This window comes from Manis pentadactyla, chromosome 1 (genome assembly GCF_030020395.1).
Source record: "Manis pentadactyla isolate mManPen7 chromosome 1, mManPen7.hap1, whole genome shotgun sequence".
Lineage (NCBI taxonomy): Eukaryota > Metazoa > Chordata > Mammalia > Pholidota > Manidae > Manis > Manis pentadactyla.
In genome coordinates this window covers 195865228-195880876 of record NC_080019.1, presented here as the reverse complement: position 1 = coordinate 195880876, position 15649 = coordinate 195865228, and the positions used below count along the sequence as shown (strand labels likewise).

At 45.9% G+C, this 15649-nt stretch overlaps 2 protein-coding genes across 2 annotated transcripts in view; one reads left to right on the top strand and one right to left on the bottom strand.

Moving 5' to 3' along the window:
- The window catches only part of TSPEAR (thrombospondin type laminin G domain and EAR repeats), a 158629-nt gene that overhangs the window by 92355 nt on the left and 50625 nt on the right, over nt 1-15649 (top strand). The window contains exon 2 of the mRNA XM_036912066.2: nt 4360-4580. Within this exon, the coding sequence (XP_036767961.2) occupies nt 4360-4580 (221 nt within the window). The remainder of the gene's footprint in view (nt 1-4359; nt 4581-15649) is intronic.
- The window catches only part of LOC118925813 (keratin-associated protein 10-8-like), a 49031-nt gene that overhangs the window by 6564 nt on the left and 26818 nt on the right, over nt 1-15649 (bottom strand). The gene's annotated exons all lie outside the window — the stretch shown is intronic.

Here is a 15649-nt window from a genome sequence, read left to right as displayed (position 1 = left end):
TAAAAATTGATCTCAAAAGTGGCCCAGCACAGGGCTGACTGTGTTATCAGAGATGGGCAGTCACTGAGAGGCAGTCCATTTCTGGAGAACAGCTTCTGCTCATCAGATGACATTTCCAATCCCTCCCTCAGCCCTAGAAAGGGGGTTGCCCTCTGCTATTGCTGATGAGAGGACCCAGCCTCCAAGAGGCCAATTACAGGGGCTGCAGGACACAGCAGGTCCCAGGAGAGCTGGACACAAAGGCCATCGCCATCGCTGATCTGTCTGCGAGGCGCTTTGGGTGCTGTGCATTCTGGGAGCCCTTGACTCCAAGGGGCTAAGCAGACCTGGGAGGGTGAATGAAGAAAGTCAAGTGTGTGCAGACTTACGGGCACTGCTGTGCACAAGGGCTCAGCCCTCCAGCCCCGGCTGTCTCCCGTACACTCGCTGGGCTGCTGTTGGGATCCTTGCTATTGGGGGCCCTGCCCTGTAGCTTTGAGGGTCTGCTCCCCACACTGCCTTTGGCTTTCCAGGCAGCAGACATATAGGGGCTCTAGCCCCAGAGGGCCTAGCGGTCCTGTTCAGAGCCCAGTGGGCCCACCTTTGTCCACACCCCTTGACTTTCTTTTAAACAAGTTTCAAAAAGCAGGTTTGAACACACCAAAGGAACATGAGTCATTTCCCCATTTGTGCTCCATCTCTACATTTTTTTCCTATTTCCTTTTCTAACCAGTATTACAGGAGAGAATGATGGCTTGTTAATTATATTTTAATTTGCATTTCTCTGACTGGTATCAACTCAGTGTTTTGTCACATTTGTGAGCCCTTCGGGTTTCTTCTTTAAGTTGCCTGCTGTTCATTGTTTCTTTGTTTTGAGGATTGTTCCTATGGTTTCCTTGTTGGTTTTCAGGGGTTCCCGGTCCTTTCGGTGCTGGGTCAGTTTCAGGCGTGGCAAGTGTCTTGCCTGCCCATCCTGGGACTGTCAGCATCGCCCGGGGGTCCTTACTGAGTGGGAATTTCTCTAGAGATCTTCTAGAACCTGAGGCCACGAGGACAGCCCCTGACTCCTCCCTCTCCCTTGGGAGTCTGTCTCTCGGGCCTCTGGGGTCCACAACTGCGTGTTGTGCTCAGGGAGGAGTTCGGGGCGGCTTTGACCCCACAGGAGCCCCGCTTTCCCTCGCCATCTGCTGACACCGTTGTTGACCCACGGGTCCCAGGACTGCTTTCCCAGGGCCCCTCAGCTCTCCTGCCCCCCCAGCTGCCGGCCCTCCCGCCTCTCCCTGGGCCCACACTGGGCTCCTTTGCTGCCATGGCTCTGGTCAGTCTCGTTGGCCCCGGGGCCATACTTAAGTACCCAGGCCTACATTCCTGGGAACGAACCGGCCCTGGTCCCTGCGCATGCACTTCATGGCAGCCACAGAGCAGAGCGTCTTGCTGGCCATTCGGTGCTTTCCTCCTTTCCCGCCCCAGTGGAGGACCCCCTCTCAGAGACTGGGTCCACCTGGCCTGTGGCTCACTCCTGCACTCCCAGCGCCACGGGGCGGGCCCTCCCAAATAAACCTCAGTAGTCATGGGCCCCAGCACAGAGAGCCTCCCCAGGGAAAGATGTGGGTGCGAGGAGCCTGGCCCTGGCTGAGAATCCTCTGGGTCATCCATCAGGCCTGGTCACAGGTGGCCACGAAGGCTTCTGCTGGTGGGCCGCACAAGGAAGCTGCCCCACACACCAGCCGGGCACCAGCTGGGCACCGCTGTCCTGGAGAGAGGGTGCCAGGGATGCAGGCCCCACCAGCCACACTCTGCAAGCCATGTTTGAACTCACGCCTGCATTGCTGGCCCTGGTGCCTCCATTCAGAGGCTCCTGGGGACCGTGGGGCACTTTCCCCCACCGTCTCAGGACTTCCCGCTTCTGGCCCTTCCTCCTCTTCCTCCCCCAGCCCCACGGCTCGTCCACCCATAGGAGGCTTTGGTTCTGGGGCCCCACCGCTGCCCTCCTGGGGAGGATGTGGGGTCACCCACCTCCCCTGGTTCTGGCCTCCTGCTCTTACTGCTGCTGTCAGCATGGTGGCCGCCACTGCCCTTCTGCTTCGCTGGTGGCTGTGATGGCTCTGCTGACACCTGGGCCCCTGTTGGGGGGCAGTCACCACCATCCCATTTTACAGGTGAGGAAACTGAGGTGTAGAGAGGCCCATGGAGCCAGTCATGGGCCGCATCTCGAGATCTGAGGGCCAGTCAGGGGCCTCATGCGTAGCCAGCTTTGAGTGAGTGTATTTGTGGTGGCCACAGCCTCTCTGCCAGGTGGGAAAGACCCCAAAGGTGATGACTGCTCCTGAAACTGCCATTTCAAGGAGCCTTGTGGGATACGTGAGCCACCGAGCAGTCTTTATCCGGTGTGGCTTTCCCCAGGCACCCACCACCACTTAGGCCTGGCAGAGACTCAGACGGGCAGGGGAGGGGTTGGCGTATGGTGGAAAGAGAAGTCTTGTGTGCCCCGTGGAGGCCATGGCATAGGGACGCTGTGGGCGGGCTCCCTTGAGGAAGGGCTCCCATGTGAGTGGGGACAAAGGTTAGGGAAGCCACCCGTCACTGTCCAGGGGCAGCTTGAGCTGGGCTGCGGCCGAGGCCGTGCGTCACAGCCCTCTTGCCACGCAATGTGGTTTGTCCTCCGTGAATGTAGCAGGTGCTAATGCACATGTGTAACAGACTAGAAATAACTTACAGGGCTTCATCTCTTGTGTACATCCGGAGTCCTGAGACAGCTTGGGGTTTTTAGACTCAGTCACTGCATTCCTGCCTCCAGTGGGCCTTTTCCATAACTCACCCTTTCTGGTACCTTGAACACCCCCATATGTTACGAGGACGAGGTGTCGACAGAGAAGCCCTCTGTGTGGACTGCATATCTGCTGGTGTACAGACTGGCCATGCCTGCCCGGGTTAGGGGTGGAGCCAGGAAGAGGCTGCTAATCAAACAGTGGACGCAGAGGCTCACACTGGGATTAGCCCAGTTTGGGGACCCCCTTGCTGATAATGCACCCGACCTGACCTGCCTGTGCTCTGGGCTCAGCCAGGCTGTGGCACGCTCTGAGGGCCAGGTAGGCCTGGCGGTGGACCAACGTTTCCCAAATGAAAGGGTCAGACTCAGGTGGGGTTGCAGCTAAAACAGAGAGGGGTGAGCCTACCACCAGGCAGGGTCCGTATACCCAGCATCCCACAGAGCTTTTTTGGAGTGCACAATGTTTAGTTAGAGCCCAGGGGCCCTGACTCTTCCACAGGACATGGAATCTGACCCCTGCTCCCAGGCAGCCCAAGGCTTGGGTCAGGGTCAGGGTTCCAGAGCACAGTCGAGGCTCCTCCCCAGAGGCCAGATTCCTCCCTAGAGTCAGTCTGGGACCTGTACCCGGGCACGCACACACGCACTGCCTGCAGGATGACCCCTGCAGACCCCAGACCCTGAAGACCCTTTGCCGTTGCTCGTCTGCTCCCTGAGTGGCGCCGCGGGGTCCTCACGCTCTGCTGCTCTGGGCACAGATGATGACCTCTGACAGTACATTCTCCCTCCCAGGGCCCCCAGGGGCCAGGGCCGTGTGTCCTCCTGACACTGTTCATGCCGCACATCAGCCTGTCTCCCACGCTCCCCTCTGCTGTGTGTCCCACTGTCCCCTCTCACTTCCTCCCAACGCAGTGCCCAGGGATGGCGTCCAGCCCCACACGCAGGCTGGCCGCTCACCTGTCCAGCTCGCCCTCCATCCAGCACTCACATCCCTGAGTGTGTCCCTGAACCAATTTCCAGAAAGGCCCCAGTGTCTTTGAGCCCAAGGCCAGATGGCGACAGACTTGGTGTGTATCCCCAGGTGTGTGTGTGTCGTTTTCAAGCGTTGCCCTCCATGCATTTGTTGCCGTGGGCCCCTGTCCTGCAGGTCCTCGAGCGCAGCCCTGCTCACTTTCCTATTGGGGTGACATTGATTAATGAGCAGGGGTTCCCTGTATTCCAGAGATCATCCTGCCTTCTCACCTCTGCTCAGGAAATGCCCTGCTTACCCCCACAAGCCTGTCTCCTTCAGGGCTGTGTGCTGCCTGGGGTGGGCTGGCACTCATCCTCCCTGGTCCCCCAGGATACCCAGCCTAGCACCTGGCTACTGACTCAAAAACAGCAAAATGGAGTGTGCATCTGGGGCTCCTTCTGTGCAAAGCCAGGAGTGGGGTGGCAGTAGAGGTCAGTGCAGACCTGTGCGCCATTCACTCCCTGATGGCTAGTGGCGGGACATCACAGTACCCAACTCGCAGGGGCTCTGGCCTGGGTCTGGTGGAATGGGGAGACCAGAGCTGCTGCGCTGGACACCCCTACATGCCCGGGCATAACCCCCTGCGATTTCCTTGACACAGACCTGCGCCCCCTGGACATGCTGGCAGAAGCGTTCTCTCCGAATGGCATTGCAAGCGGAGTCAGGGTGACCCAGGTTCACGGCGTGCGAGGACTCCAGCTCTCGGCCACAGACCCCCACGTCTTGAGCTTCCCTGCCTCAAGGGTTTTCTTCAGATGTGACCTCTTCCCTGAGGAGTTTTCCATCGTGGTGACCTTGAGAGTCCCCAGTCTTCCCCCAAAGGTAGGTGGCGCCCACTCTTTGTGTTGGAATGACCTGGTGCTCCTTTGGGACACTCTAATGCTAGAGCATGCAAAGGGCGTGACGGACCTCAGTTGTGGCCAGGTGCCAGTCAGGGCCTCCTAGCCACTTTGCGGTCAAGAGTGGCCGGCCTTGGTAGGGGGAGAGGCCCCATCACTGTGAGGGTGCAGCCAGAGCCCATGTGACCAGCGGCTCAGGGCCATGCTGGCCTGTCCTGCAATCGTCATTTTTCTGGTGTGATAACCCATCAAAGCCTAGGGACAATGTTTAGAGTTTTCAGTTCGACATCCTTTAGCCAGGACAGTAGACAATAAAATAACAAAAATATGTGCTTTTGGGTTTGATTACCTGTGATTTGCAGACCCCCCCAGCCCAGATCCATCTAGCATTTCCATCCACCCCTGCTTGGCTGGAAGCTGCCCTCAAGGCAAGGACCAGTGGTGTCCTCGGCCATTTCGGGAGTTTGGGGCAAATCCTCTATGTTTCGGTCAGAATCCTCGGTCAAGAAAGGGAAGCCCTTCTCCCTAACTGTGGTCCTGCTTGTAGGCTTTCTCTGTGATGTGATTCTGTCTGGACATTTTGTGTGGCCCTCTGCCCACTAAGTGTCTCTCCACCATTCCGTCAAATCCACAGTCAAACCCAACTGCCGAGTTCTCAGTGCCAGTCATTGCATTTTCCAGTTCTGTATTTCCCATTTTCTTCTTTTTTGCCTAAATCCCAGCTCTCAGGTTAAAGCCATGCCTTGCCAGCTACTTTCTTGAGCATGACACCAATATCTGGAGATAAGGACTCCATGCTGTGGATGTCCCCAGCATGCAGACCCCCCAAAGGACTGGCTCTGTGGTCTGCTGTGTCCTTCCATTTCTGTCACGCTCCATAATGTTTACAGCTCTATTGAGCTATATGATTCACACACCCGTTTAAAGGATACAATTCAGTGATGTTTAGTGAATTTAATGGATATGTGCAGCCCTCACCACTGTCCATGTAGACATGTTTATCACTTCCAAAAGAAGCCCTGTGCCCTGAGCTCTCCCCCTGCCCACCTCCCAGCACTAAGGACTGAATAATTTACTTCCTGTAGCTATAGGTTTGCCAATTCTGGATATTTCATATGAATGGAATCACATAATATATGGTCTTTACTACTGGTTTCTTCTATGTAGTATGGGTTCTAGTTCATCTGTGTTGTAGCACATATCAAAGTTCATTCCCTTTTATGGCTGAATAATATTCAACTGCATGGATATAGCACAATTTGTTTATCCATTCATCAGTTGATTGACATATGTCTTCATTTCTCTTGGGCATATACCTAGGAGTGGAATTGCTGGGTCATATGGTGACTCTACGATTAACCTTTCAGGAACTGCCAGACTGTTTTCCAAGGTGGCTGCACCATCTCATGTTCCCACCAGCAGTGCTTGAGGGCTGCAATTTCCCCACATCCTTGCCAACACTGTTGTTATCTGATGTTTTATTTGAGCCATTGGCATGAGCATATTATGGTATGTCATTGAGGCTTTGATTGGCGTGTCCCTGATGAGTAATGACACTGTATATTTTTTCACGTGTCCTTGCGATTTGTGTATCTTCTTTGGAAAAATGTCTATTTAAATCCTTTGCCCAGTTTTTAATTGGGTTATTTTCCTTTTTATCATTGAGTTATAAGAGTTCTTTATGTATTCTAGATATAAGCCCCTTATAATACATATGATTTGCAAATGGTTTTTCCCATTCTGTGGGTTGTCTTTTCTATTTTTTGATAGTGTCCTTTGAAGCACAAAACCCTTTAATTTTGACAAAGTCAGGTTTATCTTTATATTTCTTTTCTTGCTTATATGTTCATCATCATATCTTAGAATCTAATGCTAAATCTGAGGCTGTGAAGATTTAATCCCCAACATTTTCTTCTAAGGGTTTTATAGCTTTAAGCTCTTATGTTTCGGTCTTTAATCCATTTAATTTTTATATATGGTATAAGGTAGGGGTCCAGCTTTATTCTCTTGCATGTGGATTTCCAGTTGTCCCAGCATTATTTGTTGAAGAGACTTCTTTTCCTATTGAATGTCTTGGCAACTTATTGAAATCAATTGCCCATAGATGTATGGGTTTATTTCTGGACACTCAATTCTAGTCCATTGATATATCAATAAATATTGATTATTGTCTATCTTATGCCAGTACTACACTGCTTGATTATTGTAGCTTTGTAGTAAATTTTGAAACTGAGAAGTGTGGGCCTTCCAGATGTGTTCTTTCTCAAGACTGCTTTGGCTTATTCTGGGTTTCTTGTCATTCTTTATGAGTTTTAAAATCAACCTGTCAACTTTTGCTAAGAAGTCAGCCTGGATTCTGACAGAGATTGCATAAATATGTAGATAGATTGGGGGAGTATTGCCTTCTTAACAATATTATGCCTTCTGATCCTTGAGCCTGGGATATTCTCCTACTGATTGAGATCTTTAACAAAACAAAACAGTATTTTGCGCTTCCAGAGTATTAGTGCGACAGTTATTCTGTTCCTAAGTATTTGTCCATTTCATCTAATTCATACAATTTATTGGCATACAGTTGCTCATACATTTCTCTCTAATCCTTTTTAATTTCTGTATGGTTGTTAGCAATATGGCCTCTTTAATTTCTGATTCTAATAATTTGAGGCTTCTCTTTTTTCATGATCAGTGTAGCTAAAGGGCTGTTGTTTTCTATCTTTTCAAAGAACCAGCATTTGGCTTCATTGATCTTTCTCTATTGTTTTTCTGTTCTCTTCTTCCTTTATTTCTGCTCTATGCTTTATTATTTTCTTCCTACTGCTTGCTGCTTGCTTTGGTTTTAGTTTGCCTTCTTTCTCCCTGTCTTAAAGTGGAAGGTTAGGTTATTGATTTGTGACCCCTCTTCTTTCTTTCTTTCTTTTTTTTTTTTTGAGAGGGCATCTCTCATATTTATTGATCAAATGGTTGTTAACAACAATAGAATTCTGTATAGGTTGTTAACAACAATAGAATCCTGTATAGGATTGTGCTCAATGCACAATCATTAATCCACCCCAAGCCTAATTCTCGTCAGTCTCCAATCTTCTGAAGTATAACGAACAAGTTCTTACATGGAGAACAAATTCTTACATAGTGAATAAGTTCTTACATGGTGAACAGCGCAAGGGCAGTCATCACAGAAACTTTCGGTTTTGATCACGCATTATGAACTATAAACCATCAGGTCAAATATGAATATTTGTTTGATTTTTATACTTGATTTATATGTGGATCCCACATTTCTCCCTTTATTATTATTATAATTATTATTTTTAATAAAATGCTGAAGTGGTAGGTAGATACAAGATAAAGGTAGAAAACTTAGTTTAGTGTTGTAAGAGAGCAAATGTAGATGATCAGGTGTGTGCCTGTAGACTATGTGTTAATCCAAGCTAGACAAGGGCAATAAAACATCCACGGATGCAGAAGATTTCTCTCAGAACGGGGGGGTGAGGTTCTAAGCCTCACCTCTGTTGATCCCCAATTTCTCACCTGATGGCCCCCCTGCGACTGTGCCTGTCTTAGGTTGTTCCTCCCTTGAGGAATCTTGCCCGTCTCTGGCTAACCAGTCATCTTCCGGGGCCATACAGGGAAATGTAAAGTTGGTAAGTGAGAGAGAAGCCTTATTGTTTGAAAAGGTTAGCTTTTTACTTCTTTGCAGATTTATGCCCTGTGGCTTCTATGCCCAGCATTTTTCTTGAGGTATCTTTACCACTTGGAGGAATTATGATACTCGGTAAATTTGATATGAGGCACGAATTCTATTTAAGGGTTGTAATTAGGAAGGAAGAAGAAAAGCTATAGAGGTAGCAGGCGGCAGAAAACATGGGAAGATTGATTATTTCTTTGACATATCTTCTTGTAGAGTAACTTAAGCATGTATAGGTTTTAAACTACGAATTAAATTGCGCACACACATTAACATAATAGGAATACAGTTACATAACCAAAGCAGATCTATAATTACCAGCCATCTCCAGTGAAGCCAAGAAAACCAGTTAGGCATCCTAGGCATTTGTGAAAATTTGTCTATGATATGATGGATATTGTCCAACTGTACTTGAACAGTCTGAGAGAAATCAGACAAATTAAAACAGCCCATTCCTGGGAACTGTTCACATCCCATATGTTCTTTTAACAGTAGATAGTCTGTAGTCTCAAGATTTTGGAGCACTACAACTTGCACTTCTCCTAATTCTTGGTTGAGTTCCAACAGTGTAGATCCAGTCAAATTTGTTGTTTTACTGTATGCACAGGCCAGCTTAGATATCTCCTTATTCATTCCAATGGCAAGTCCAGGAACCGGTGGGATGAATGCAGCTACAACTGCAGCATCACCTGGATCTTTGTTGAGGTTTTTTGATGATCATCTTCTGGTATGAGTCTTCCAGAGAGTGCTGATGTTGGAAGTTCTTCTTCATATCGTATCTTAGTTCATTGTCTGGGTAGCCAAATTAGGCTTTGATCCTCTGTATAAACACAAACAGACCCTTTGCCCACACTTTGATCTGCCCTTTATACCATTGTGTAGAACTCATTGGAGGTCACCACACAGTAACTGCTTTTTTTTTTTTTAAGAGAAAGGAATATTATCAGAAAAGTGTACCTCCATAGCCGATCATCTGACACCCTTTAAGTGATCATAATTAAGGATATTTAAAGCATGCATTAATTGTTGATTTATAGTTAGTTTTATCCTATCATGGAGTAATCCCCCTTTTCTTTCTTTCTTTTTTTTTGTTATCTTTAATCTACACTTACATGAAGAATATTATGTTTACTAGGCTCTCCCCTATACCAGGTCCCCGCTATAAACCCCTTTACAGTCACTGTCCATCAGCATAGCTAAATGTTGTAGAATCACTACTTGTCTTCTCTGTGTTGTACAGCCCTCCCCTTTCTCCCACCCCCCCATGCATGCTGATCTTAATATCCCCCTTCTTCCTCCCCCGCCCTTATCCCTCTCTACCCACCCATCCTCCCCAGTCCCTTTCCCTTTGGTACCTGTTAGTCCATTCTTGGGTTCTGTGATTCTGCTGCTGTTTTGTTCTCTCAGTTTTTCCTTTGTTCTTATACTATACAGATGAGTGAAATCATTTGGTATTTCTCTTTCTCTGCTTGGCTTATTTCACTGAGCATAATACCCTCCAGATCCATCCATGTTGCTGCAAATGGTAGGATTTGCCCTCTTCTTATGGCTGAGTAGTATTCCATTGTGTATATGTACCACATCTTCTTTATCCATTCATCTACCGATAGACATTTAGGTTGTTTCCAATTCTTGGCTATTGTAAATAGCGCTGCGATAAACATAGGGGTGCATCTGTCTTTCTCAAACTTGATTGCTGCGTTCTTAGGGTAAATTCCTAGGAGTGCAATTCCTGGGTCAAATGGTAAGTCTGTTTTGAGCATTTTGATGAACCTCCATACTGCTTTCCACAATGGTTGAACTAGTTTACATTCCTACCAGCAGTGTAGGAGGGTTCCCCTTTCTCCACAGCCTTGCCAACATTTGTTGTTGTTTGTCTTTTGGATGGCAGCCATCCTTACTGGTGTGAGGTGATACCTCACCGTAGCCTTAATTTGCATTTCTCTGATAATTAGTGATGTGGAGCATCTTTTCATGTGTCTGTTGGCCATCTGTATTTCTTTTTTGGAGAACTGTCTGTTCAGTTCCTCTGCCCATTTTTTAATTGGATTATTTGATTTTTGTTTGTTGAGGTGTGTGAGCTCTTTATGTATTTTGGACGTCAAGCCTTTATCGGATCTGTCATTTACAAATATATTCTCCCATACTGTAGGGTTCCTTTTTGTTCTATTGATGGTGTCTTTTGCTGTACAGAAGCTTTTCAGCTTAATATAGTCCCACTTGTTCATTTTTGCTGTTGTTTTCCTTGCCCTGGGAGATATGTTCAAGAAGAGGTCACTCATGTTTATGTCTGAGAGGTTTTTGCCTCTTTTTTTCCATGAGTTTACTGGTTTCATGGCTTACATTCAGGTCTTTGATCCATTTTGAATTTACTTTTGTATATGGGGTTAGACAATGGTCCAGTTTCATTCTCCTACATGTAGCTGTCCAGTTTTGCCAGCACCATCTGTTGAAGAGACTGTCATTTCGCCATTGTATGTCCATGGCTCCTTTATCAAATATTAATTGACCATATATGTTTGGGTTAATGCCTGGAGTCTCTAGTCTGTTCCACTAGTCTGTGGCTCTGTTCTTGTGCCAGTACCAAATTGTTTGGATTCCTGTGGCTTTGTAGTAGAGCTTGAAATTGGGAAGTGAGATCCATCCTACTTTATTCTTCTTTCTCAGGATTGCTTTGGCTATTCAGGGTCTTTGGTGTTTCCATATGAATTTTTGAATTATTTGTTCCAGTTCATTGAAGAATGTTGCTGGTTATTTGATAGGGATTGGATCAAATCTGTATATTGCTTTGGGCAGGATGGCCATTTTGACGATATTAATTCTTCCTAGCCACGAGCATGGGATGAGTTTCCATCTGTTAGTGTCCCCTTTAATTTCTCTTAAGAGTGACTTGTAGTTTTCAGAGTATAGGTCTTTCACTTCTTTGGTTAGGTTTATTCCTAGGTATTTTATTCTTTTTGATGCAATTGTGAATGGAATTGTTTTCCTGATTTCTCTTTCTATTGGTTCATTGTTAGTGTATAGGAAAGCTACAGATTTCTGTGTGTTAATTTTGTATCCTGCAACTTTGCTGTATTCCGATATCAGTTCTAGTAGTTTTGGGGTGGAGTCTTTAGGGTTTTTTATGTACAATATCATGTCATCTGCAAATAGTGACAGTTTAACTTCTTCTTTACCAGTCTGGATTCCTTGTATTTCTTTGTTTTGTCTGATTGCTGTGGCTAGGACCTCCAGTACTATGTTAAATAGCAGTGGGGAGAGTGGGCATCCCTGTCTAGTTCCCAATCTCAGAGGAAAAGCTTTCAGCTTCTCGCTGTTCAGTATAATGTTGGCTGTGGGTTTATGATATATGGCCTTTATTATGTTGAGGTACTTGCCCTCTATTCCCATTTTGCTGAGAGTTTTTATCATGAATGGATGTTGAATTTTGTCAAATGCTTTTTCAGCATCTATGGAGATGATCATGTGGTTTTTGTCTTTCTTTTTGTTAATGTGGTGGATGATGTTGATGGATTTTTGAATGTTGTACCATCCTTGCATCCCTGGGTTGAATCCCACTTGGTCATGGTGTATGATCCTTTTGATATACTTTTGTATTCGGTTTGCTAATATTTTATTAAGTATTTTTGCATCTACATTCATCGGGGATATTGGTCTGTAATTTTCTTTTTTGGCGGGGTCTTTGCCTGGTTTTGGTATTAGGGTGACGTTGGCTTCATAGAATGAGTTTGGGAGTATTCCCTCCTCTTCTATTTTTTGGAAAACTTTAAGGAGAATGGGTATTATGTCTTCTCTGTATGTCTGATAAAATTCCGAGGTAAATCCGTTTGGCCTGGGTGTTTTGTTCTTGGGTAGTTTTTTTACTACCGTTTCAATTTCTTTGCTCGTAATTGGTTTGTTTAACTTTTGTGTTTCTTCCTTGGTCAGTCTTGGAAGGTTGTATTTTTCTAGGAAGTTGTCCATTTCTTCTAGGTTTTCCAGCTTGTTGGCATATAGGTTTTCATAGTAGTCTCTAATAATTCTTTGTATTTCTGAGGAGTCTGTCGTGATTTTTCCGTTCTCATTTGTGATTCTGTTGATTTGTGTTGATTCTCTTTTTCTCTTAATAAGTTTGGCTAGAGGCTTATCTATTTTGTTTATTTTCTCAAAGAACCAGCTCTTGGTTTCATTGATTTTTGCTATTGTTTTATTCTTCTCAATTTTATTTATTTCTTCTCTGATCTTTATTATGTCCCTCCTTCTGCTGACTTTAGGCCTCATCTGTGCTTCTTTTTCCAATTTCGATAAATGTGACACTAGATCATTCATTTGGGATTGTTCTTCCTTTTTTAAATATGCTTGGATTGCTATATACTTTCCTCTTAAGACTGCTTTTGCTGCGTCCCACAGAAGTTGGGGCTTAGTGTTGTTGTTGTCATTTGTTTCCATATATTGCTGGATCTCCATTTTGATTTGGTCATTGATCCATTGATTATTTAGGAGCGTGTTATTAAGCCTCCATGTGTTTGTGAGCCTCTTTGCTTTATTTGTACAGTTTATTTCTAGTTTTATGCCTTTGTGGTCTGAAAAGTTGGTTGGTAGGATTTCAATCTTTTGGAATTTACTGAGGCTCTTTTTGTGGCCTAGTATGTGGTCTATTCTGCGGAATGTTCCATGTGCACTTGAGAAGAACGTATATCCTGTTGCTTTTGGATGTAGAGTTCTATAGATGTCTATTAGGTCCATCTGCTCTACTGTTTTGTTCAGTGCTTCCGTGTCCTTACTTATTTTCTGCCCGGTGGATCTATCCTTTTAGGTGAGTGGTGTGTTGAAGTCTCCTAGAATGAATGCATTGCAGTCTATTTCCCCCTTTAGCTCTGTTAGTATTTGTTTCACATATGCTGGTGCTCCTGTGTTGGGTGCATATATATTTAGAATGGTTATATCCTCTGTTTGGACTGAGCCCTTTATCATTATGTAGTGTCCTTCTTTATCTCTTGTTACTTTCTTTGTTTTGAAGTCTATTTTGTCTGATATTAGTACTGCAACCCCTGCTTTCTTCTCACTGTTGTTTGCTTGAAATATGTTTTTCCATCCCTTGACTTTTAGTCTGTACATGTCTTTGGGTTTGAGGTGAGTTTCTTGTAAGCAGCATATAGATGGATCTTGCTTTTTAATCCATTCTATTACTCTATGTCTTTTGATTGGTGCATTCAGCCCATTAACATTTAGGGTGACTATTGAAAGATATGTACTTATTGCCATTGCAGGCTTTAAATTCGTGGTTACCAAAGGTTCAAGGTTAGCCTCTTTAGTATCTTACTGCCTAACTTAGCTCGCTTATTGAGCTGTTATATACACTGTCTGGAGATTCTTTTCTTCTCTCCCTTCTTATTCCTCCTCCTCCATTCTTCATATGTTGGGTGTTTTGTTCTGTGCTCTTTCTAGAAGTGCTCCCATCTAGAGCAGTCCCTGTAAGATGTCCTGTAGAGGTAGTTTGTGGGAAGCAAATTCCCTCAGCTTTTGCTTGTCTTGGAATTGTTTAATCCCACCATCATATTTAAATGATAGTCGTGCTGGATACAGTATCCTTGGTTCAAGGCCCTTCTGTTTCATTGTATTAAATATATCATGCCATTCTCTTCTGGCCTGTAGGGTTTCTGTCGAGAAGTCTGATGTTAGCCTGACGGGTTTTCCTTTATAGGTGACCTTTTTCTCTCTAGCTGCCTTTAACACTCTTTCCTTGTCCTTGATCTTTGCCATTTTAATTATTACGTGTCTTGGTGTTGTCTTCCTTGAATCCTTTCTGTTGGGGATTCTGTGTATTTCTGTGGTCTGTTCTATTATTTCCATCCCCAGTTTGCAGAAGTTTCCCGCATTTATTTCTTCCAAGATACTTTCCATCCCTTTTCCTCTCTCTTATTCTTCTGGGACCCCTGTAATACGGATATTGTTCCTTTTGGATTGGTCACACAGTTCTCTTAAGATTGTTTCATTCCTGGAGATCCTTTTATCTCTCTCTATGTCAGCTTCTATGCGTTCCTCTTCTCTGGTTTCAATTCCATCAATGGCCTCTTGCATCTTATCCATTCTGCTTATAAATCCTTCCAGAGTTTGTTTCATTTCTGCAGTCTCCTTCCTAGCATCTGTGATCTCCCTCCGGACTTCATCCCATATCTCTTGCGTATTTCTCTGCATCTCTGTCAGCATGTTTATTATTCTTATTTTGAATTCTTTGTCAGGAAGACTGGTTAAGTCTGTCTCCTTCTCTGGTGTTGCCTCTGTTATCTTTGTCTGCCTGTAGTTTTGCCTTTTCATGGTGATAGGAATAGTTTACAGAGCTGGGACGAGTGACGGCTGGAAGAACTTCCCTTCTTGTTGGTTTGTGGCCCTCCTCTCCTGGGAGAACAGCGACCTCTAGTGGCTTGTGCTGGGCAGCTGCACGCAGACAGGGCTTCTGCTTCCTGCCCGGCCGCTATGGAGTTTATCTCCGCTGTTGCTGTGGGCGTGGCCTGGCTCAGGCAGCTACTCCAAAATGGTGGAGTCGCGTTGGAGGTGGAGCGGCTAGGAGGCTATTTATCTCCGTAAGGGGCCTCCGTGCTCCCTGCAGCCCAGGGGTTAGGGTGCCCAGAGGTCCCTGGATTCCCTGCCTCTGGATTAAGTGTCCCGCCCTGCCCCTTTAAGACTTCCAAATAGCACCCACGAAAACAAAACAACGACCACAAAAAAGAAAAAACTAAAAAAATTTAAAAAATTAAAAATAAATAAAAAATAAAAAATGGCCGCTCGTTTTTCTTTATTCTCCAGCGCCAACCTCAGGCACCTGCTCACCAGTCTTGCTGCCCTGTTTCCCTAGTATTGGGGTCCCTATCCCTTTAGGACTTCCAAAAAGCGCTTGCCAAAACAAAACAACAAGAACAAAAAAATAAAAATAAAAAAATAAAAAAATAAATGGCCGCTCACTTTTCTTTTGTTCTCTAGCACCGGCCTCTGATACCCGCTCGCTGGTCTTGCTGCCCTGTTTCCCTAGTTTCCAGGGCCCCTTGCATGCACTGTGTCTGCGCTCTGTTCCGGATGGCGGGGGCTGGGTGTTCGGCAGTCCTGGGCTCCGTCTCCCTCCCGCTCTGCCTCCTCTTCTCCCGCCGGGAGCTGGGGGGAGGGGCGCTCAGGTCCCGCGGGGCGGGAGCTTGTATCTTACCCCCGTCGCAAGGCGCTGGGTTCTCGCAGGTGTGGATGTGGTCTGAATGTTGTCCTGTGTCTTCTGGTCTTTATTCTAGGAAGAGTTGTCTTTGTTATATTTTCATAGATATATGTGGTTTTGGGAGGAGGTTTCCACTGCTCTACTCACGCCGCCATCTTGGCTCTGCCTCTCTCTTCTTTCTTAATAC